General features: G+C 42.6%; 1 protein-coding gene across 2 annotated transcripts in view; it reads left to right on the top strand.

The window, feature by feature from the left end:
- Nucleotides 1-14,013, top strand: part of GAB2 (GRB2 associated binding protein 2) — a 200,819-nt gene that overhangs the window by 126,761 nt on the left and 60,045 nt on the right. For both annotated transcript variants that reach the window (XM_033204327.1, XM_033204328.1), the window contains exon 2: nt 9,076-9,376. In XM_033204327.1, coding sequence (XP_033060218.1) covers nt 9,076-9,376 — 301 coding nt within the window. The remainder of the gene's footprint in view (nt 1-9,075; nt 9,377-14,013) is intronic.

Raw genomic sequence — 14,013 nt, 5'->3', positions numbered from 1 at the left:
CATATTCTTATGCTCTTGCTCTCTCTTACCCTGAAAGTTTGATTCCCAGCTTCAGTGGTCTACTAGCATATTATGTCTTTTTTATGGTGCCTACAAAAAAACTTCTTGTTTTAGGGATATATATTAATGTCTTCCTGAAACTTTGTAAATACTGTTTAAGTTACTTCAAATGAGTATTTTTGGGCCTTGCCTCTTTCCTTTGTCTGTCAAAGCATTCAGCACATTTTGTGTTTGTTTTTACTGAATTCTATACAAGGAGTTTGTTGATTTCTCATGAGATGTACCCTAGATCCCAAAGATTTTCACCTTTTTTTCTAAACGTTTTATAGTTTTACATTTTACATTTAAGTCCATGATTCATTCTGAGTTAGTTTTTGTATAAGATGTGAGAGTTAGATTGAGGTCTGGATGCCTGATTGCTTCAGCACCATTTCTTGAAAAGGCCTTTTCTTGGCCGGGCGCGGTGCCTCAAGCCTGTAATCCCAGCACTTTGGGAGGCCGAGACGGGCGGATCACGAGGTCAGGAGATCGAGACCATCCTGGGTAACACGGTGAAACCCTGTCTCTACTAAAAATACAAAAAACTAGCCGGGTGAGGTGGCGGGCGCCTGTAGTCCCAGCTACTCCAGAGGCTGAGGCAGGAGAATGGCATAAACCCGGGAGGCGGAGCTTGCAGTGAGCTGAGATCCGGCCACTGCACTCCAGCCTGGGCGACAGAGCGAGACTCCGTCTCAAAAAAAAAAAAGAAAAGGCCTTTTCTTGTCTTTTTTATGTTAATATTTTTAGTAGAGACAGGGTTTTGCCGTGTTGGCCAGGCCGATCTCGAACTCCTGGCCTCAAGTGATCCACCTACCTTGGCCTCCCAAGGTGCTGGGATTACAGACACGAACCACGACAACTGGCTGTTTTCTTCATTGAATTGCTTTTACACCTTTGTCAAAAATCAGTTGGGCATATTGTGAGGGTCTGTTTCTGGATTTTCTGTTCTAATCCATTGTTCTTCACTTGATCTTAGCCAAATGGCCAAGAATTGATCTATTCCATTTTTCTGTGTCTGTCTCTTCGCCAGTGCTACACAGTCTTGATTGTTGTAGCTATATAATAAATCTTAAAATCTGGCAGACTGATTCTTCCCATTTTATTATTTTTCAGAATTATTTTAGCTATTGTGCTTCCTTTGCCTTTTCATATACATTTTAGAGCAATCTTATGTACATCTACAGACATTCTTGCTGGGATTTTGATGGGAATTGTGTTAAATCTGTGTGTCAGTTTGGGGAGATATACCACGTTGAGTTGTGCAGTCCATGAATATGGTATGTCTCTTCATTTATTTAAGTCTCCTTTGATTTCTTTCATTAGCTTTGTATAGCTTTCAGCATACATGCCCTGCACAGGGTTTTTTTTTTAGATTTATACCTTTTCAATTTTTAAGAACCATTATAAATGGCATCGTATTTTTATTTTATATGCCCACATATTCATTGCTAGTTAGAAGTAAATTGATTTTTGTATCATTATCTTGTATCCTGTGACCTTGCTGAACTCACTTATTAGTCCTGAGAGTTTTGTTGTGGGTTTTTTTTTGTAGATTTTTTGCTTTTTTTCTTTTTCTTTTTCTTTTTTTTTTTTTTTTTTTTGAGATGCAGTCTCACTCTGTCGCCCCCAGGCTGGAGTGCAGTGGCACCACCTCAGCTCACTGAAACCTCCTCCTGGGCTCAAGCTATTCTCCTGCCTCAGCCTCCCTAGTAGCTGGGATTACATAGGCACCCGCCACCACACCCTGCTAATTTTTGTATTTTAGTAGAGATGGGATTTCACCATGTTGGCCAGGCAGGTCTTGAACTCCTGACCTCAAGCGATCCACCCGCCTTGGCCTCCTAAAGTATTAGGATTACAGGCGTAAGCCACCACGCCCAGCCACGATTTTTCTGTATTATCATGTCCTCTGCAAACAGGGACCATTTTTTTTTCTTCCTTTCCAATTGGTATACCTTTTATATATGTTTTTTGCTTTATCACCTTGACTAGAAATTCCAGCAATATGTTGAATAAGAGTGATAACAGTGGCTGGGCATGGTGGCTCACACCTGTAATCCCAGCACTTTGGGAGGCCAAGGCGGGTGGATCACTTGAGGCCAAGAGTTCAAGACCAGCCTGGCCAACATGGTGAAACCCCATCTCTAATAAAAATACAAAAATTAGCCAGGTGTGGCAGTGCACATCTGTAATCCCAGCTACTCGGGAGGCTGAGGCACAAGAATCACTTGAACCCGGGAAGCGGAGCTTGCAGTGAGCCAAGGTTATGCCACTGCACTCCAAAAAAAAAAAAGTGATAAGAGCAAACGTCCTTGATCTTAGGAAAGAGGATTCAGTCTCTCAAACCTAAGTATAGGTCAGGTGTGGTGGCTCACACTTGTAATCCCAGCACTTTGGGAGGCCAAGGCAGGAAGATTACTTGAACCTAGGAGTTTGAGAACAGCCTGGGAAAAATAGTGAGACCCCCCATGTCCATAAAAATTTAGAAATTAGCGAGGCATAGTGGCATGCACCTGTGATCTCAGCCACTCACAAGGCTGAGGTGGGAGATACACTTGAGCCCAGGAGGTTGAGGCTGCAATGAGCCATGTTCATGCCACTGCATTCCAGCCTGGGTGACAGTGAGACCCTGCCTCAACAAACAACCAAAAACAACTAAGTATAACATTTGATATTGGTCTTCTGTTGATGCTCTTTATCAAGTTGAAGAAGTTCCCCTCTATTCCTATTTTTCTGAGAGTTTTTATCAAGAATGAGTTTAATTTTATCAAATATTTTTTGCATTGAATATGATCATTCATCTTTTCTTCTTTAGCCTATTAATATGGTAGATGACTGATTTCAAATACAGAATCAGCCTTACCTCCTTGGAATAAATTCTGTTTGGTCATGCGTTTTTATAGATTGCTGAATTCTATTTGTATTTTATGTGTAAGTCCATAATCCATTTTGAGTTAATTTTTGTAGGAGGTTTTATATAGACATTAGAACAGTCCCGAAAAAGCTTTCTCTTTAATAGCATATTCAGGACTCATGTCTCATATTCTCCTTGCATTATGTGTCAGTAATCCAACAGCAATCTTTCATTTTTGTATCATGGGATACTTTTCAGGTGAAGCTCCCAGTCCCCCTTATAAATATTTATTACATGGGTACTGCACTTATCAGAATGAAGGGAACAAGGTACCAAAGAACTCACACCATAGAGAATCTATTACACATCTTTATCTTATTCTTTTTTCTGTAATCCTCTTGCTGTCCTTCTTTTCTACTTCCTACTGTGAAAGCTTACATATATTTTAATTTTTATTAATTTGAATAAATTAACATAGTCATGGCATGAAAAAATATCAGCAGATCTTCCCTGAGCTCCCATATGTGTTAAGCACTCTGCCATGTAGTTTTTGGCCACGTTGGACCTTAACCTCAGGATGCTCAGAACTTAAAGGGGAGAAAGACATATAAGCATTGGAAATGCCAAAGCAGGGAGTAGAAATGTCAAACCTGGGGGAAGAAATGCCAACGTGAAGTAAGCACAGGTTAGTAAGGGAACACAAGCAGAAGCCCCAGCTCTACCTGGGGGAGTCAATAAAGGCCTTCCAGGAGAAGTGACATTTGTGCTGGCACTGAGAGAACATAGAAATTCTCCAGATGGATTAGGTAAGGTGAAAGCCTTTCTAGGCAGAAGCCATAGCTTGTGCAAAGACATAAGTCATGAAATTACATGACTTACTATTTGGAGAATAATAGGTAATTTTTAGTGCTCCTGTAAATTCTGTAAGACCAGGAATTCATGCTGTATCCTCAGCATTAGAATAATGCCTAGAGCATAGTAACCACTGAATAAATATTTGTTGGATATAAGGAAACAAAGGAGGGAAAGAGCGATGGAGGAAGGAAACATAATTGAGGTGAGAGAGGTAAGAAAAGTTTGGCAATAAAGAATTTTGTTCATGACCTAGTTGGGAAGAGACAAGTATGAGAACACTCCTAATTGTTGTAAAAACTGACATGCCTTGAAAAGTACATAAAAAGCATTATGAAGATTCTGAGGAAGTAGAGGTCCACTTCAGATGAATGGATCAGGGAAGTTGTACTTGGTTCTGAATTGTTTGACTTTTTAAGAACACATGGGGGTGTCCCATGCCATGGCTCATGCCTGTCATCCTAGCACATTGGGAGGCTGAGGTGAGCAAATCAATTAAGGTTAGAAGTTCAAGACCAGCCTGACCAACATGGTGAAACCACGTCTCTAGTAAAAATACAAAATTAGCTTGGCATAGTGGCACATGCCTGTAATCCCATCTACTGAAGAGAGGCAGAGACAGGAGAATCACCTGAACCTGGGAGGCGGAGGTTGCAGTGAGCTGAGATGACGACACTGCACACCAGCCTGGGCACTCTAAAAAATATATAAATAAATAAATTAAAATGTGGAATTGGAGAGAAGGTGTTATGGTGGAAGAGGGATGTGTGAATTTGGGACTAGACTAGACAGCCTTGCTGACTCTGTCATAAATACATCAGTATTTTGTAGGCAGCCATTTATCAGCCTACACCACTTCCTTGGAAGCAAAACCTGACAGTCTCTGATGTTATCTGTAGCAAACATGGTTTTCTTATGCATGAGGGTGTCTGTGTTTGTTTGTGCTTACACCTGCACACCAGAGATTTGGGGACAGCTCTTTCCACAGAGACAAGACTAAAGGGGATGCATCAACTGAAACACCAGCTGAACTATAAACAGATCTTTTAAAAATGCCCTTGGTGCCCATACACTACGTGTCTATGTGTGCACCTGCAGCACACAGAAGTACACGCATAATTCTGAAAGCAGTGACCTGGCCAAGATTTTAAATGACTATAAATAAATAGTACTTATTTTTATTTTTCTCAGTTCCATCCTATCTGGCTATACCTCAATTTTCATTTCAGTATAAGGCTTATTGGGCACCAGTTATGTCTCCTTTGACCTGCTAGATACTGTAAGGATTTCATGCCAGAAAATGATTCATTTCTCTCTTTCTCTCTCTCTCTATATATATATATATTACATATATATAGATTACATATATATATATATGATTACTAGCTGTGTGCCAGGCAATATTCTAAACACCAAGGCTGCATCATGGAATAAAAAGAACCAATCCTTGTCCTGGTGGAGTTTACTTTCTGGGAGGTGGGTGCGGAGAAGTCATAAAAATTGGTATATTTTAGGGTTATACATGCTTTGTGAGACCAGTAAAGCAGGGTAAGGGGGAAAGAGAGTGGGAGCACTGGGGACCAGGAATAGCCTGTCCAGTAATGTGACATTTGAATAAGGACTGAAAAAAAGAATAAGCAAAGGAAATATCTGGGGGAGGAGTGTTCCAGGGCCAGGAAACAACTAAAGACCGTAAGGCAGGAGCGTGCCTGACAGTGTGTAAGGCCACATGGCCAGAGCAGAATAGGCAAGGCAGAGGGCAGCAGGAGCTGAGGCCAGGGGTGGGATGAGGCTCAGTCCCATCAGGCCCGTGGGCCATTGTGGGGACTTTGGCTTTACTCTGAGTGAGATGAACAGCCATTGCAGATTGTGAGCGGAGAAGTGGCATGTTCTGATTTACTTCCTGCTTTCTGACTTTGCGGTGGAGGATAGACTGCAGGATGAAAGGGTGGAAGCAGGAAAACTTACAAAATGGTGGACTAGATCAGGCGAGCAACAGTGGAGGTGAGGAGAAGCAAGCTCATTATTGATATATTCTGAACTGTCTGAACTGACAGGATTTGCTGATGGGTTAGATGTAGAGTATGAAAGGCGTCAACTATGATATCTAGATTTGTGGTCTGACAGCTGGAAGGCCGAAGGTGCAGGTAACTGAGATAGAAGAGAGTGCAGAAAGAACAGATCTGGGAGATGTCAAGACCTCAGTTTTGAACACATTAATTTGAGATACCTACTAGTGAGGAGTTGGATATACAACTCTAGGGCTAGAGATATAAATTTGGGAATCACAGCAATTTGATGGTTTTTTAAAGCTGTGAAACTGAATAAAATGACCTAGAGAGTGGGTGCAGAAAAAAAAAAAATCTAAGAACTGAGCATTGGGGCATTCTAATGTTTGGAGGTCAGGGAGATGAAGAGGAGCCGGTACTGGAGACTGAAAAAGAGAGGCCCAGTAGATAGAAGGAGAGTTGAAAGTGCGTGCTGAAGCCAGGTGAAGAAAGTGTTTCAAGGGGGATGGAATAATTAACTGTTGTCAGATGCTGGAGAGAGATCTAGAGAGATCAAGTTAAGGCCCATGAGTTGATTTATCAGCACTGAAGTCTTTGACACCTTTGATGAACTATTTCAGTGGTGCAGTTGGGGTGGTGGCGGGGTAGGGGATAGCCTGATTAGAGTGCCTTCAAATAGGAGGGGAGGAAACAAAGATTAGTAGTATAGAATACTCTTTGAAGTATAACTATAAAGAGAAGTAGAAAAACTGGGCCATAGTTGGTGAAGAATTGTGTGGGATCAAGTCAAGCTTTTAATTTTTTCTTCTGAGATAGGAAAAGTTGATGTCTTGATGGGAATCATCCTAGTCAGGAGGAAAAATGCAACGATTCTGAAGAAGGGGAGAATTATTGAAGTGATGTCTTTGTGCACAAGTGGAAGATGGTTGGCCTTGATTGGAAGGACTGTCTGTGCTCCCTAGTGTGTTACTAGGCTACAGGTGCAGGCAGGATGGTAAATGTAGTTATGGAATATGTGTAAATTTTCTTTTGATTGTTTGTTTTTTCATGAAATAAGATATAAAAGAGTAGAGGCATTGGAGGTTTAAAGAGAGAAGCTAAGAGATTGTTGCCAAAGAACAGGAGAAAGTAATTGACTAGGTAAATATAGTGCGATTATTGGGAAACATGAGGGGCCACTTGAAGTAAAAGTGAGACCAGTCAGCATGTTCATATGATTTTCTCCATCTATGTACAGCCAGATGGAAACAGAGTTGGCAGAGCATTAGACTTAGCTGGGGTTTGCTGGGTAAATAAGAGGAATGGAGAAAGAAGCAAGGGAATGATTATGATAATGGATTGCAGAAACAGAGTTGGATAAGGAAAGAAATGAGGACAGGGATGAAAGGTGAGAGTGAAAAGATGGTAGAATTAACAGAGTGTAGATCCCATGGGGTCTCAAGAATTGTGATAATCAAATCCTTGACATTTGTAGTGCTTCAGAGTGTATAAGTGCTTTGGGCTCATTTGCATAATAACCCTATGAGGTAGGTAGGGCAGATGGTGGTGGTGGTGGTAGTGATTTTCATTATATAGATGAGGCAGGATTCAAAGAGGTAAATGACTTAATCAAAAATCACAGAGTGCCAGCGCGCACAGTGGCTCACACCTATAATCCCAGCACTTTGGGAGGCTGAGGCAGGTGGATCACTTGAGGTCAGGAGTTTGAGACTAGCCTGGCCAACATGATGAAGCCCTGTCTCTACTAAAAATACAGAAATTAGCCGAGTGTGGTGTTGGGCACCTGTAATCTCAGCTACTTGGTAGACTGAGGCAGGAGAATCGCTTGAACCCAGGAGGCAGAGGTTGCAGTAAGCCAAGATCATGCCATTGCACTCCAGCCTCGGTGGCAGAGTGAAACTCCATCTCAGAAAAAAAAAAAAAAAATTCACACAGCAAGTCAGCGGTAAAGCATAGACGAACCCAGGTCTCTGTTATATGTAGTCTTTGTGTGATGTCTGCTTACAGATTACTCAGTCTTGCTGAAGAAATGGAATATAGAAGACAACTTGAGAGAATATGTAATCACATGTTCAGTTCTATGGTGTGGAATGGTATAAGGAGTTTACTCATTCAGTAATACATATTGAAAGCTTAGGTAGGTACAAGGCATTATCATAAGGACTAAGGAAACACCAGTGAACAAGACAGGAAAAAAAAAATCCTGAGGTTACATGTTTTAGAGCAGTTTGTCTGTGATTCTTCTAAGGCATCATGTGTTTGTTAAAAGCAGGTTGTACTAAAAAGTTAGAAAACTTGTTTTTCTGCTACTTACTGTGTGTAACATTGTTACTTCAACTCACCCTGCCTTAGTGGGGGTTCCCATGGATAAACTGATTATGGCTTTGCAAGTTCTCCCTTGCCTAAAAATGTTATGAGTTTGGATCTGTATTCTAGCCTAAAGAAATAGTTGCTCTAAAGTGTCATCATCTAACTTCCTGATCTAAACAGTGGAAATGCCACATCTTACTTTATAGTGATAAGACCCTGTTTACATAGTGAGATGCTGCACAAACACGCATTCTAAAATAATCCTCCAGTTTTGAAACTTGGGAAATCTGAAAAGGGGACAGGTCACGTGGCACCTGCAGGTCCCACAGTCCCCATCTTTAACCTACGATATCTGAGAAGCTATTAAAAGCTTTAAGGTCGTCCGGGTGCGGTGACTCACGTCTGTAATCCCAGCACTTTCGGGAGGCCGAGGCAGGCAGATCACCTGAGGTCGGGAGTTCAAGACCCGCCTGACCAATGTGGAGAAACCCTGTCTCTACTAAAAACACAAAATTAGCCGGGCATGGTTACCTGTAATCCTAGCTACTCGGGAGGCTGAGGCACTGGAGGCGGAGGTTGCGGTGAGCCAAGATCATGCCATTGCACTCCAGCCTGGGCAACAAGAGTGAAACTCCGTCTCAAAAAAAAAAATGCTTTAAGGTCAGGCACAGTGGTTCATACTTATAATCCGAGTGCTTAGGAGGCTGAGTTGGGAGGATCTCTTGAGACCAGGAATTTGAGACCAGCCTAGGCCACAGAGCAAGACCTTGCCTCTACAAAAAAATTTTTTAATTAGCTGGGCGTGGTGGTGTGCGTTTGTAGTCCCAGCCACCCAGGAGGCTGAGGTGGGAGGATTGCTTGAGCCCAGAAGTTCAAGGTTATAGTGAGCTTTGATTGTGCCACTGCACTCCAGCCTGGGCAACAGGGCAAGACCTGTCTCTGAAAGAAAAAAGCTTTGAAATAACTAATGACTTCTTCCCCCTCTTCTTACTCCTTCCTGATATAATTTAGGCCTGGAAGAAACGCTGGTTTATCCTACGGAGTGGCCGGATGAGCGGAGACCCAGATGTTCTGGAATACTACAAGAATGATCACTCCAAGAAACCTCTGCGAATCATCAACCTGAACTTCTGTGAGCAGGTGGATGCAGGCCTGACCTTTAACAAGAAGGAGTTGCAGGATAGTTTTGTGTTTGACGTCAAGACCAGCGAGCGCACCTTTTACCTGGTGGCTGAGACAGAAGAGGACATGAATAAGTGGGTCCAGAGCATCTGCCAGATCTGTGGCTTCAATCAGGCTGAGGAGAGCACAGGTATGAGAATACACACAGATCTTTCTCACAGGGGGTTGAGGTGAGTCCCTTGGATTTCTGGAGCATTGACAGCAGGCTCTAGCTAAGGTTTCCTGTTGGAAGAGGGTTCATAGATAAAGGGTAAAGAGTGAAGGGGTTAGCCAAATATTAGAGGGACACCTGGCCCTAATTATGCTCTAACAGGAAAGCAAAAAAAAGTGTTAGGGTTGTAAAAAGCTAAAGGTATTTGTGGTGTTTCCTCAGGTGCCTCAACACCACTGCCATTCCTCATCCCTCCCGCTTTCTCTCTTCCCTGTGCTGTCCAGCACTCTGTGTCCCATTACCTGTCACTCATCCCATAGGGAAGGTCTCACCTTGGTCCGTCCTGTGCTTCATCTCTGTCTGTCCTAGCCCATTTCAGGCCATCCTGCACAGTCACACTTGACCCTTGTTTGTGTGGGTTCTTTGTGATGATTATTGATGATCCAGTGTTCATTTATGTTCACTTGGGAGGGACAGATAAAAGGAGGAAACAGTCATTTATGTTTGGGTTTTGATAATCTTCACAAAAGAGTAGCTCACCTTTTTGAAATTAGTGTTAAATTGTAGAAATGCTCCTTAACATTTGTTTAGGCTCATCTCAAACTCTGTGGGATGGTTAAAGAGCAGAGTTTTTTCTGGGGTGGTAGAATTGACCCAGCAATTCTACTCCTAGGCATATTCCCAACACATATTCACACAAAAACGTGCACAAGAATGTTCACAGCAGTATTATTCATAATAACCAAAAAGTGAAAACAACCCAAATATCCATCAATAAATCAAATATGGTATATACATATAACTAAGCCACAAAATGGTATGAAGTACTGAAAACATATGTTAAGTGAAAGAAGACAGAGCGAACCATCTTTTTTTGATTCCATTTATATGAAGGTTCAGAGTAGGCAAATCCACAGAGACAGAAGATACATTGGTGGTGACAGAGAGTGACCATATAAGAAGCGACTGCTCATGAGTATGGATTTTCTTTTTGGAGTGGTAAAAATGTTCTGGAATTAGATAGTGATGATGGTTGTACACTTTCATGAGTATACTAAAAACCACTGTATTTTACACTTTAAAATGCTGAAATTTATGGCATGTAAATTATGTCTCATTCTTTAAAAAAAAAGTTCCTTAGGTGATTCTGAGGACCAGCCAGGTTAGGGAGCCCCTAGACATAGGACCAGCTTCATGGAGATATGAACCATGGCATCACAAAGAGCCCCATCCTTAGAAGGCCTTGCACTTGGTTTAACACTCCACTATTACTATCTTGAAGTTCTTAATAGTTTTTTTAACAGGAAGTTCTGTGTTTTCATTTTACACTGGGCTCTGCAAATTATGTAGCCAGACATTCCTGAACGAGATGTCCTAACCTAGGAATTCTGTGATTTTTATCTTCCTTGGGGAAGGATAATGAGCCCCTATTTATTAAGTGCTTTAGTATAATCCTCTTGCTTCCTGAGTGGAATTTCCTGTTTTCCCCAAATCTTTGTCATTTTATAGGTTTCATGGAGATTTTTTTTTCCTTTTTTTTATTCCTGATGAAGAGCAATGCATGTTCAGTGAAAAAAAAGTCAGGGAGGGAAAGGGGCTGCAGCTGGGGCAACATAGCGAGACTAGAGTGCTGTGACACAATCATGGTTCACTGTAACATTTTTATTTCGATAAAAATTAAAAATTAGCTGGGCACAGTAGCATGCCTGTAATCCCAGCTACTAGGGAAGCTGAGGTGGGAGGATTGGTTGATGCCAGGAATTCAAGGTTGCAGTGAGCTGTGATCACGCCACTGCACTCCAGCCTGGATGACAGTACGAGACCCTGTGTCCAAAAAAAAAACAAAAAAAGTTGGGGGTGAGGAATAAGAAATGAATTAAAAGGCCGGGGAGCTGGGCGTGGTGGTTCATGCCTATAATCCCAGCACTTTGGGAGGCTGAGGCAGGCGGATCACCTGAGGCCTGGAATTCAAGACCAGCTTGACCAATATGGTGAAACCCTGTCTCTACTAAAAATACAAAAATTAGGCTGTGATGGTGTGCGCCTGTATTCCCAGCTACTCAGGAGGCAGAAGCAAGAAAATTGCTTGAACTCAGGAGGCAGAGGTTGCAGAAAGCCGAGATCACGCCACTGCACTCCAGCCTGGGTAACAGAGGGAAACCCTGTCTTTAAAAAAAAAAAAAAAAAAAAAAAAAATGAGGCTGGGCACAGTGGCTCAGGCCTGTAATCCCAACAGTTTGGGAGGCCAAGGTGAGTGGATCACTTAAGATCAGGAGTTCAAGACCAGCCTGGCCAACATGGTGAAACCCCATCTCTACTAAAAATATAAAAATTAACCAGGCATGGTGGTGAGTGCCTGTAATCCCAGCTACTAGGGAAGCTGAGGCAGGAGAATCGCTTGAACCCAGGAGGTGGAGGTTGCAGTGAGCTGAGACCATGCCATTGCACTCCAGTCTGGGCAACACGAGTGAAACTCCGTCTCAAAAAAAAAAAAAAAAAAAAAAAAAAGCAGGGGAAAAAAACTCCACAAAACCACCAGCCTCAAAGCTTTCATAAATGTTAGCAGTGGCAAATCTATCTGGGTCTGCAGCAACCTCAGTTCTTGCCTCCTCAGAAGAAAGAATTCAGCCAAAGGGCATAAGGCAGAGTAAGATACTGAGGCATGTTTTAGAAGAGGGGTGAAAGTTTATTAAAAAATGTTAGAGCGGGAACAAAAGAAAGTAAATAACACTTGGAAGAGGGCCAAGTGGGCAACTTGAGAGATTTCAGTGCTCTGTTTGACCTTTGATCTGGAGTTTTAGACATTGGCATGCTTCCGGGGGATTGTGTCTCTTCTCCCCTGATTTTTCCCTTGGAGAGGGCTATCTGCATGTGCAGTGGCCTGCCACACTTAGGAGGGGCTGCATGCACAGTGTCTTTACTAAAGCTGTACACATGCCCACTTGAGGCGTTCTTTTACCAGCCAAGTGTTCCCAGAGGAAGTCCAAATACTAGTTAAACTCTACCATTTTGCCTCATAGTGTACGTGCTTGAGCCCACTTGCCTATCTCCTAGATCTTATCAGAAAGCTGCTAATCACCAGTTTCAGGTGCTTTCTATCTATTGGGAGACCCTCTTTCCCCAGCATCAGCTGCAACCAGTTGTTATTTTAAAGCGTTTAACCGCGTGACTCTCACCTGATGGTTGTCTGACATTCCTGGTGGGATGTGGGTGGGAGCCTCTCTTGCCCTGCTCGTGTCTGCCTAGCTACCTACTCTAACAATATGAGAAATGGGTCCAAGAAGTACCTCAGCTTTTTAAGAAATAGGTATGATGAGGGGAAAATATAACCAAAAAGCAAATGGCTTTTAATTGAATTATTTTCTTGTGGGATTAGAGGTGTTCTCATCAAGAAAATAATATTCTTGAGATGTGGCAAAAATTACTCGGTGCAGATATCTTTCTTAAAAATCACATATTTAAAAGAATTGTCTGAATCCTTTTACTGCATAGGACTTCAGTACAATGAAAATGTGGAAACTACATTATCTGGGCTTGCTTTCTTTGGTAGCAAGTTTCATTTGTTCATTCACACATTATTCATTCAGCAAACCTTATGGGGCATTTATTTTATGCAAGTTCCTGTCATAACCAATGAGGCTACAAAGATGAACAGTAGAGTCTCAGCGCTCAGACATCATAGCCTAGAGGAGGGGACAGGCATGCAACCAGATAGTCACAGAGTCATGCTGTAACAGGAATCACCAAGATTAGTGACACATATACAACTAGCTTAGGCCTCCCTAAGGAGGAGAGTATTAGAGGGTGACAAATAATTGAGTATTTTGTCAATAGCCTTATTAAATAATATATTTCCTGGCCGGGTGCAATGACTCATGCCTGTAATCGCAGTACTTTGGGAGGCCGAGGCGGGCGGATCACGAGGTCAGGAGATTGAGACCATCCTGGCTAACACAGTGAAACCGGTCTCTACTAAAAATACAAAAAATTAGCCGGGCGTGGTGGTGGGCGCCTGCAGTCCCAGCTACTTGGGAGGCTGAGACAGGAGAATGGCATGAACCCAGAAGGCAGAGCTTGCAGTGAGTCAAGATAGTGCTACTGCACTCTAGCCTGGGCGACAGAGCGAGACTCCATCTCAAAAAAAAAAAAAATTATATGTATATATTTCCTAGCCTGTAATCCCAGCTACTTGGGAGGCTAAGAGGGGAAGATCGCTTGAGTCCAGGAGTTCAAGGCTGCACTGAGCTATATTTTTTAAGAGGCAGGGTCTTGTGAGCCCTGTCACCCAGGCTGGGGTACAGTGGCATAATCACAGCTCACTGCAGCCTCGAACTCCTGGGCTCAAGCAATGTTCCCACATCAGCTTCCCAAGTAGCTGGGACTACAGGCATGTACCACTGCACCTGGCTAGGAAATACATTATTTTCTTCTCTTTTTTTTGGAGATGGAGTCTTGCTCTGTCGTCCAGGCTGGGGTGCAGTGGCACAATCTCGGCTTACTGCAACCTCCACCTCCCCGGTTCAAGCAATTCTCCTGCCTTGGCCTCCCCAGTAGCTGGGATTACAGGCATGCACCACTACACCTGGCTAATTTTTGTATTTTTAGTAGAGACAGGG

This window comes from Trachypithecus francoisi, unplaced genomic scaffold (assembly GCF_009764315.1).
Source record: "Trachypithecus francoisi isolate TF-2019V2 unplaced genomic scaffold, Tfra_2.0 Lachesis_group8, whole genome shotgun sequence".
NCBI classification, from domain to species: domain Eukaryota; kingdom Metazoa; phylum Chordata; class Mammalia; order Primates; family Cercopithecidae; genus Trachypithecus; species Trachypithecus francoisi.
Note: the sequence above shows the minus strand (reverse complement) of the source record. Positions and strands in the feature narration are given on the sequence as shown.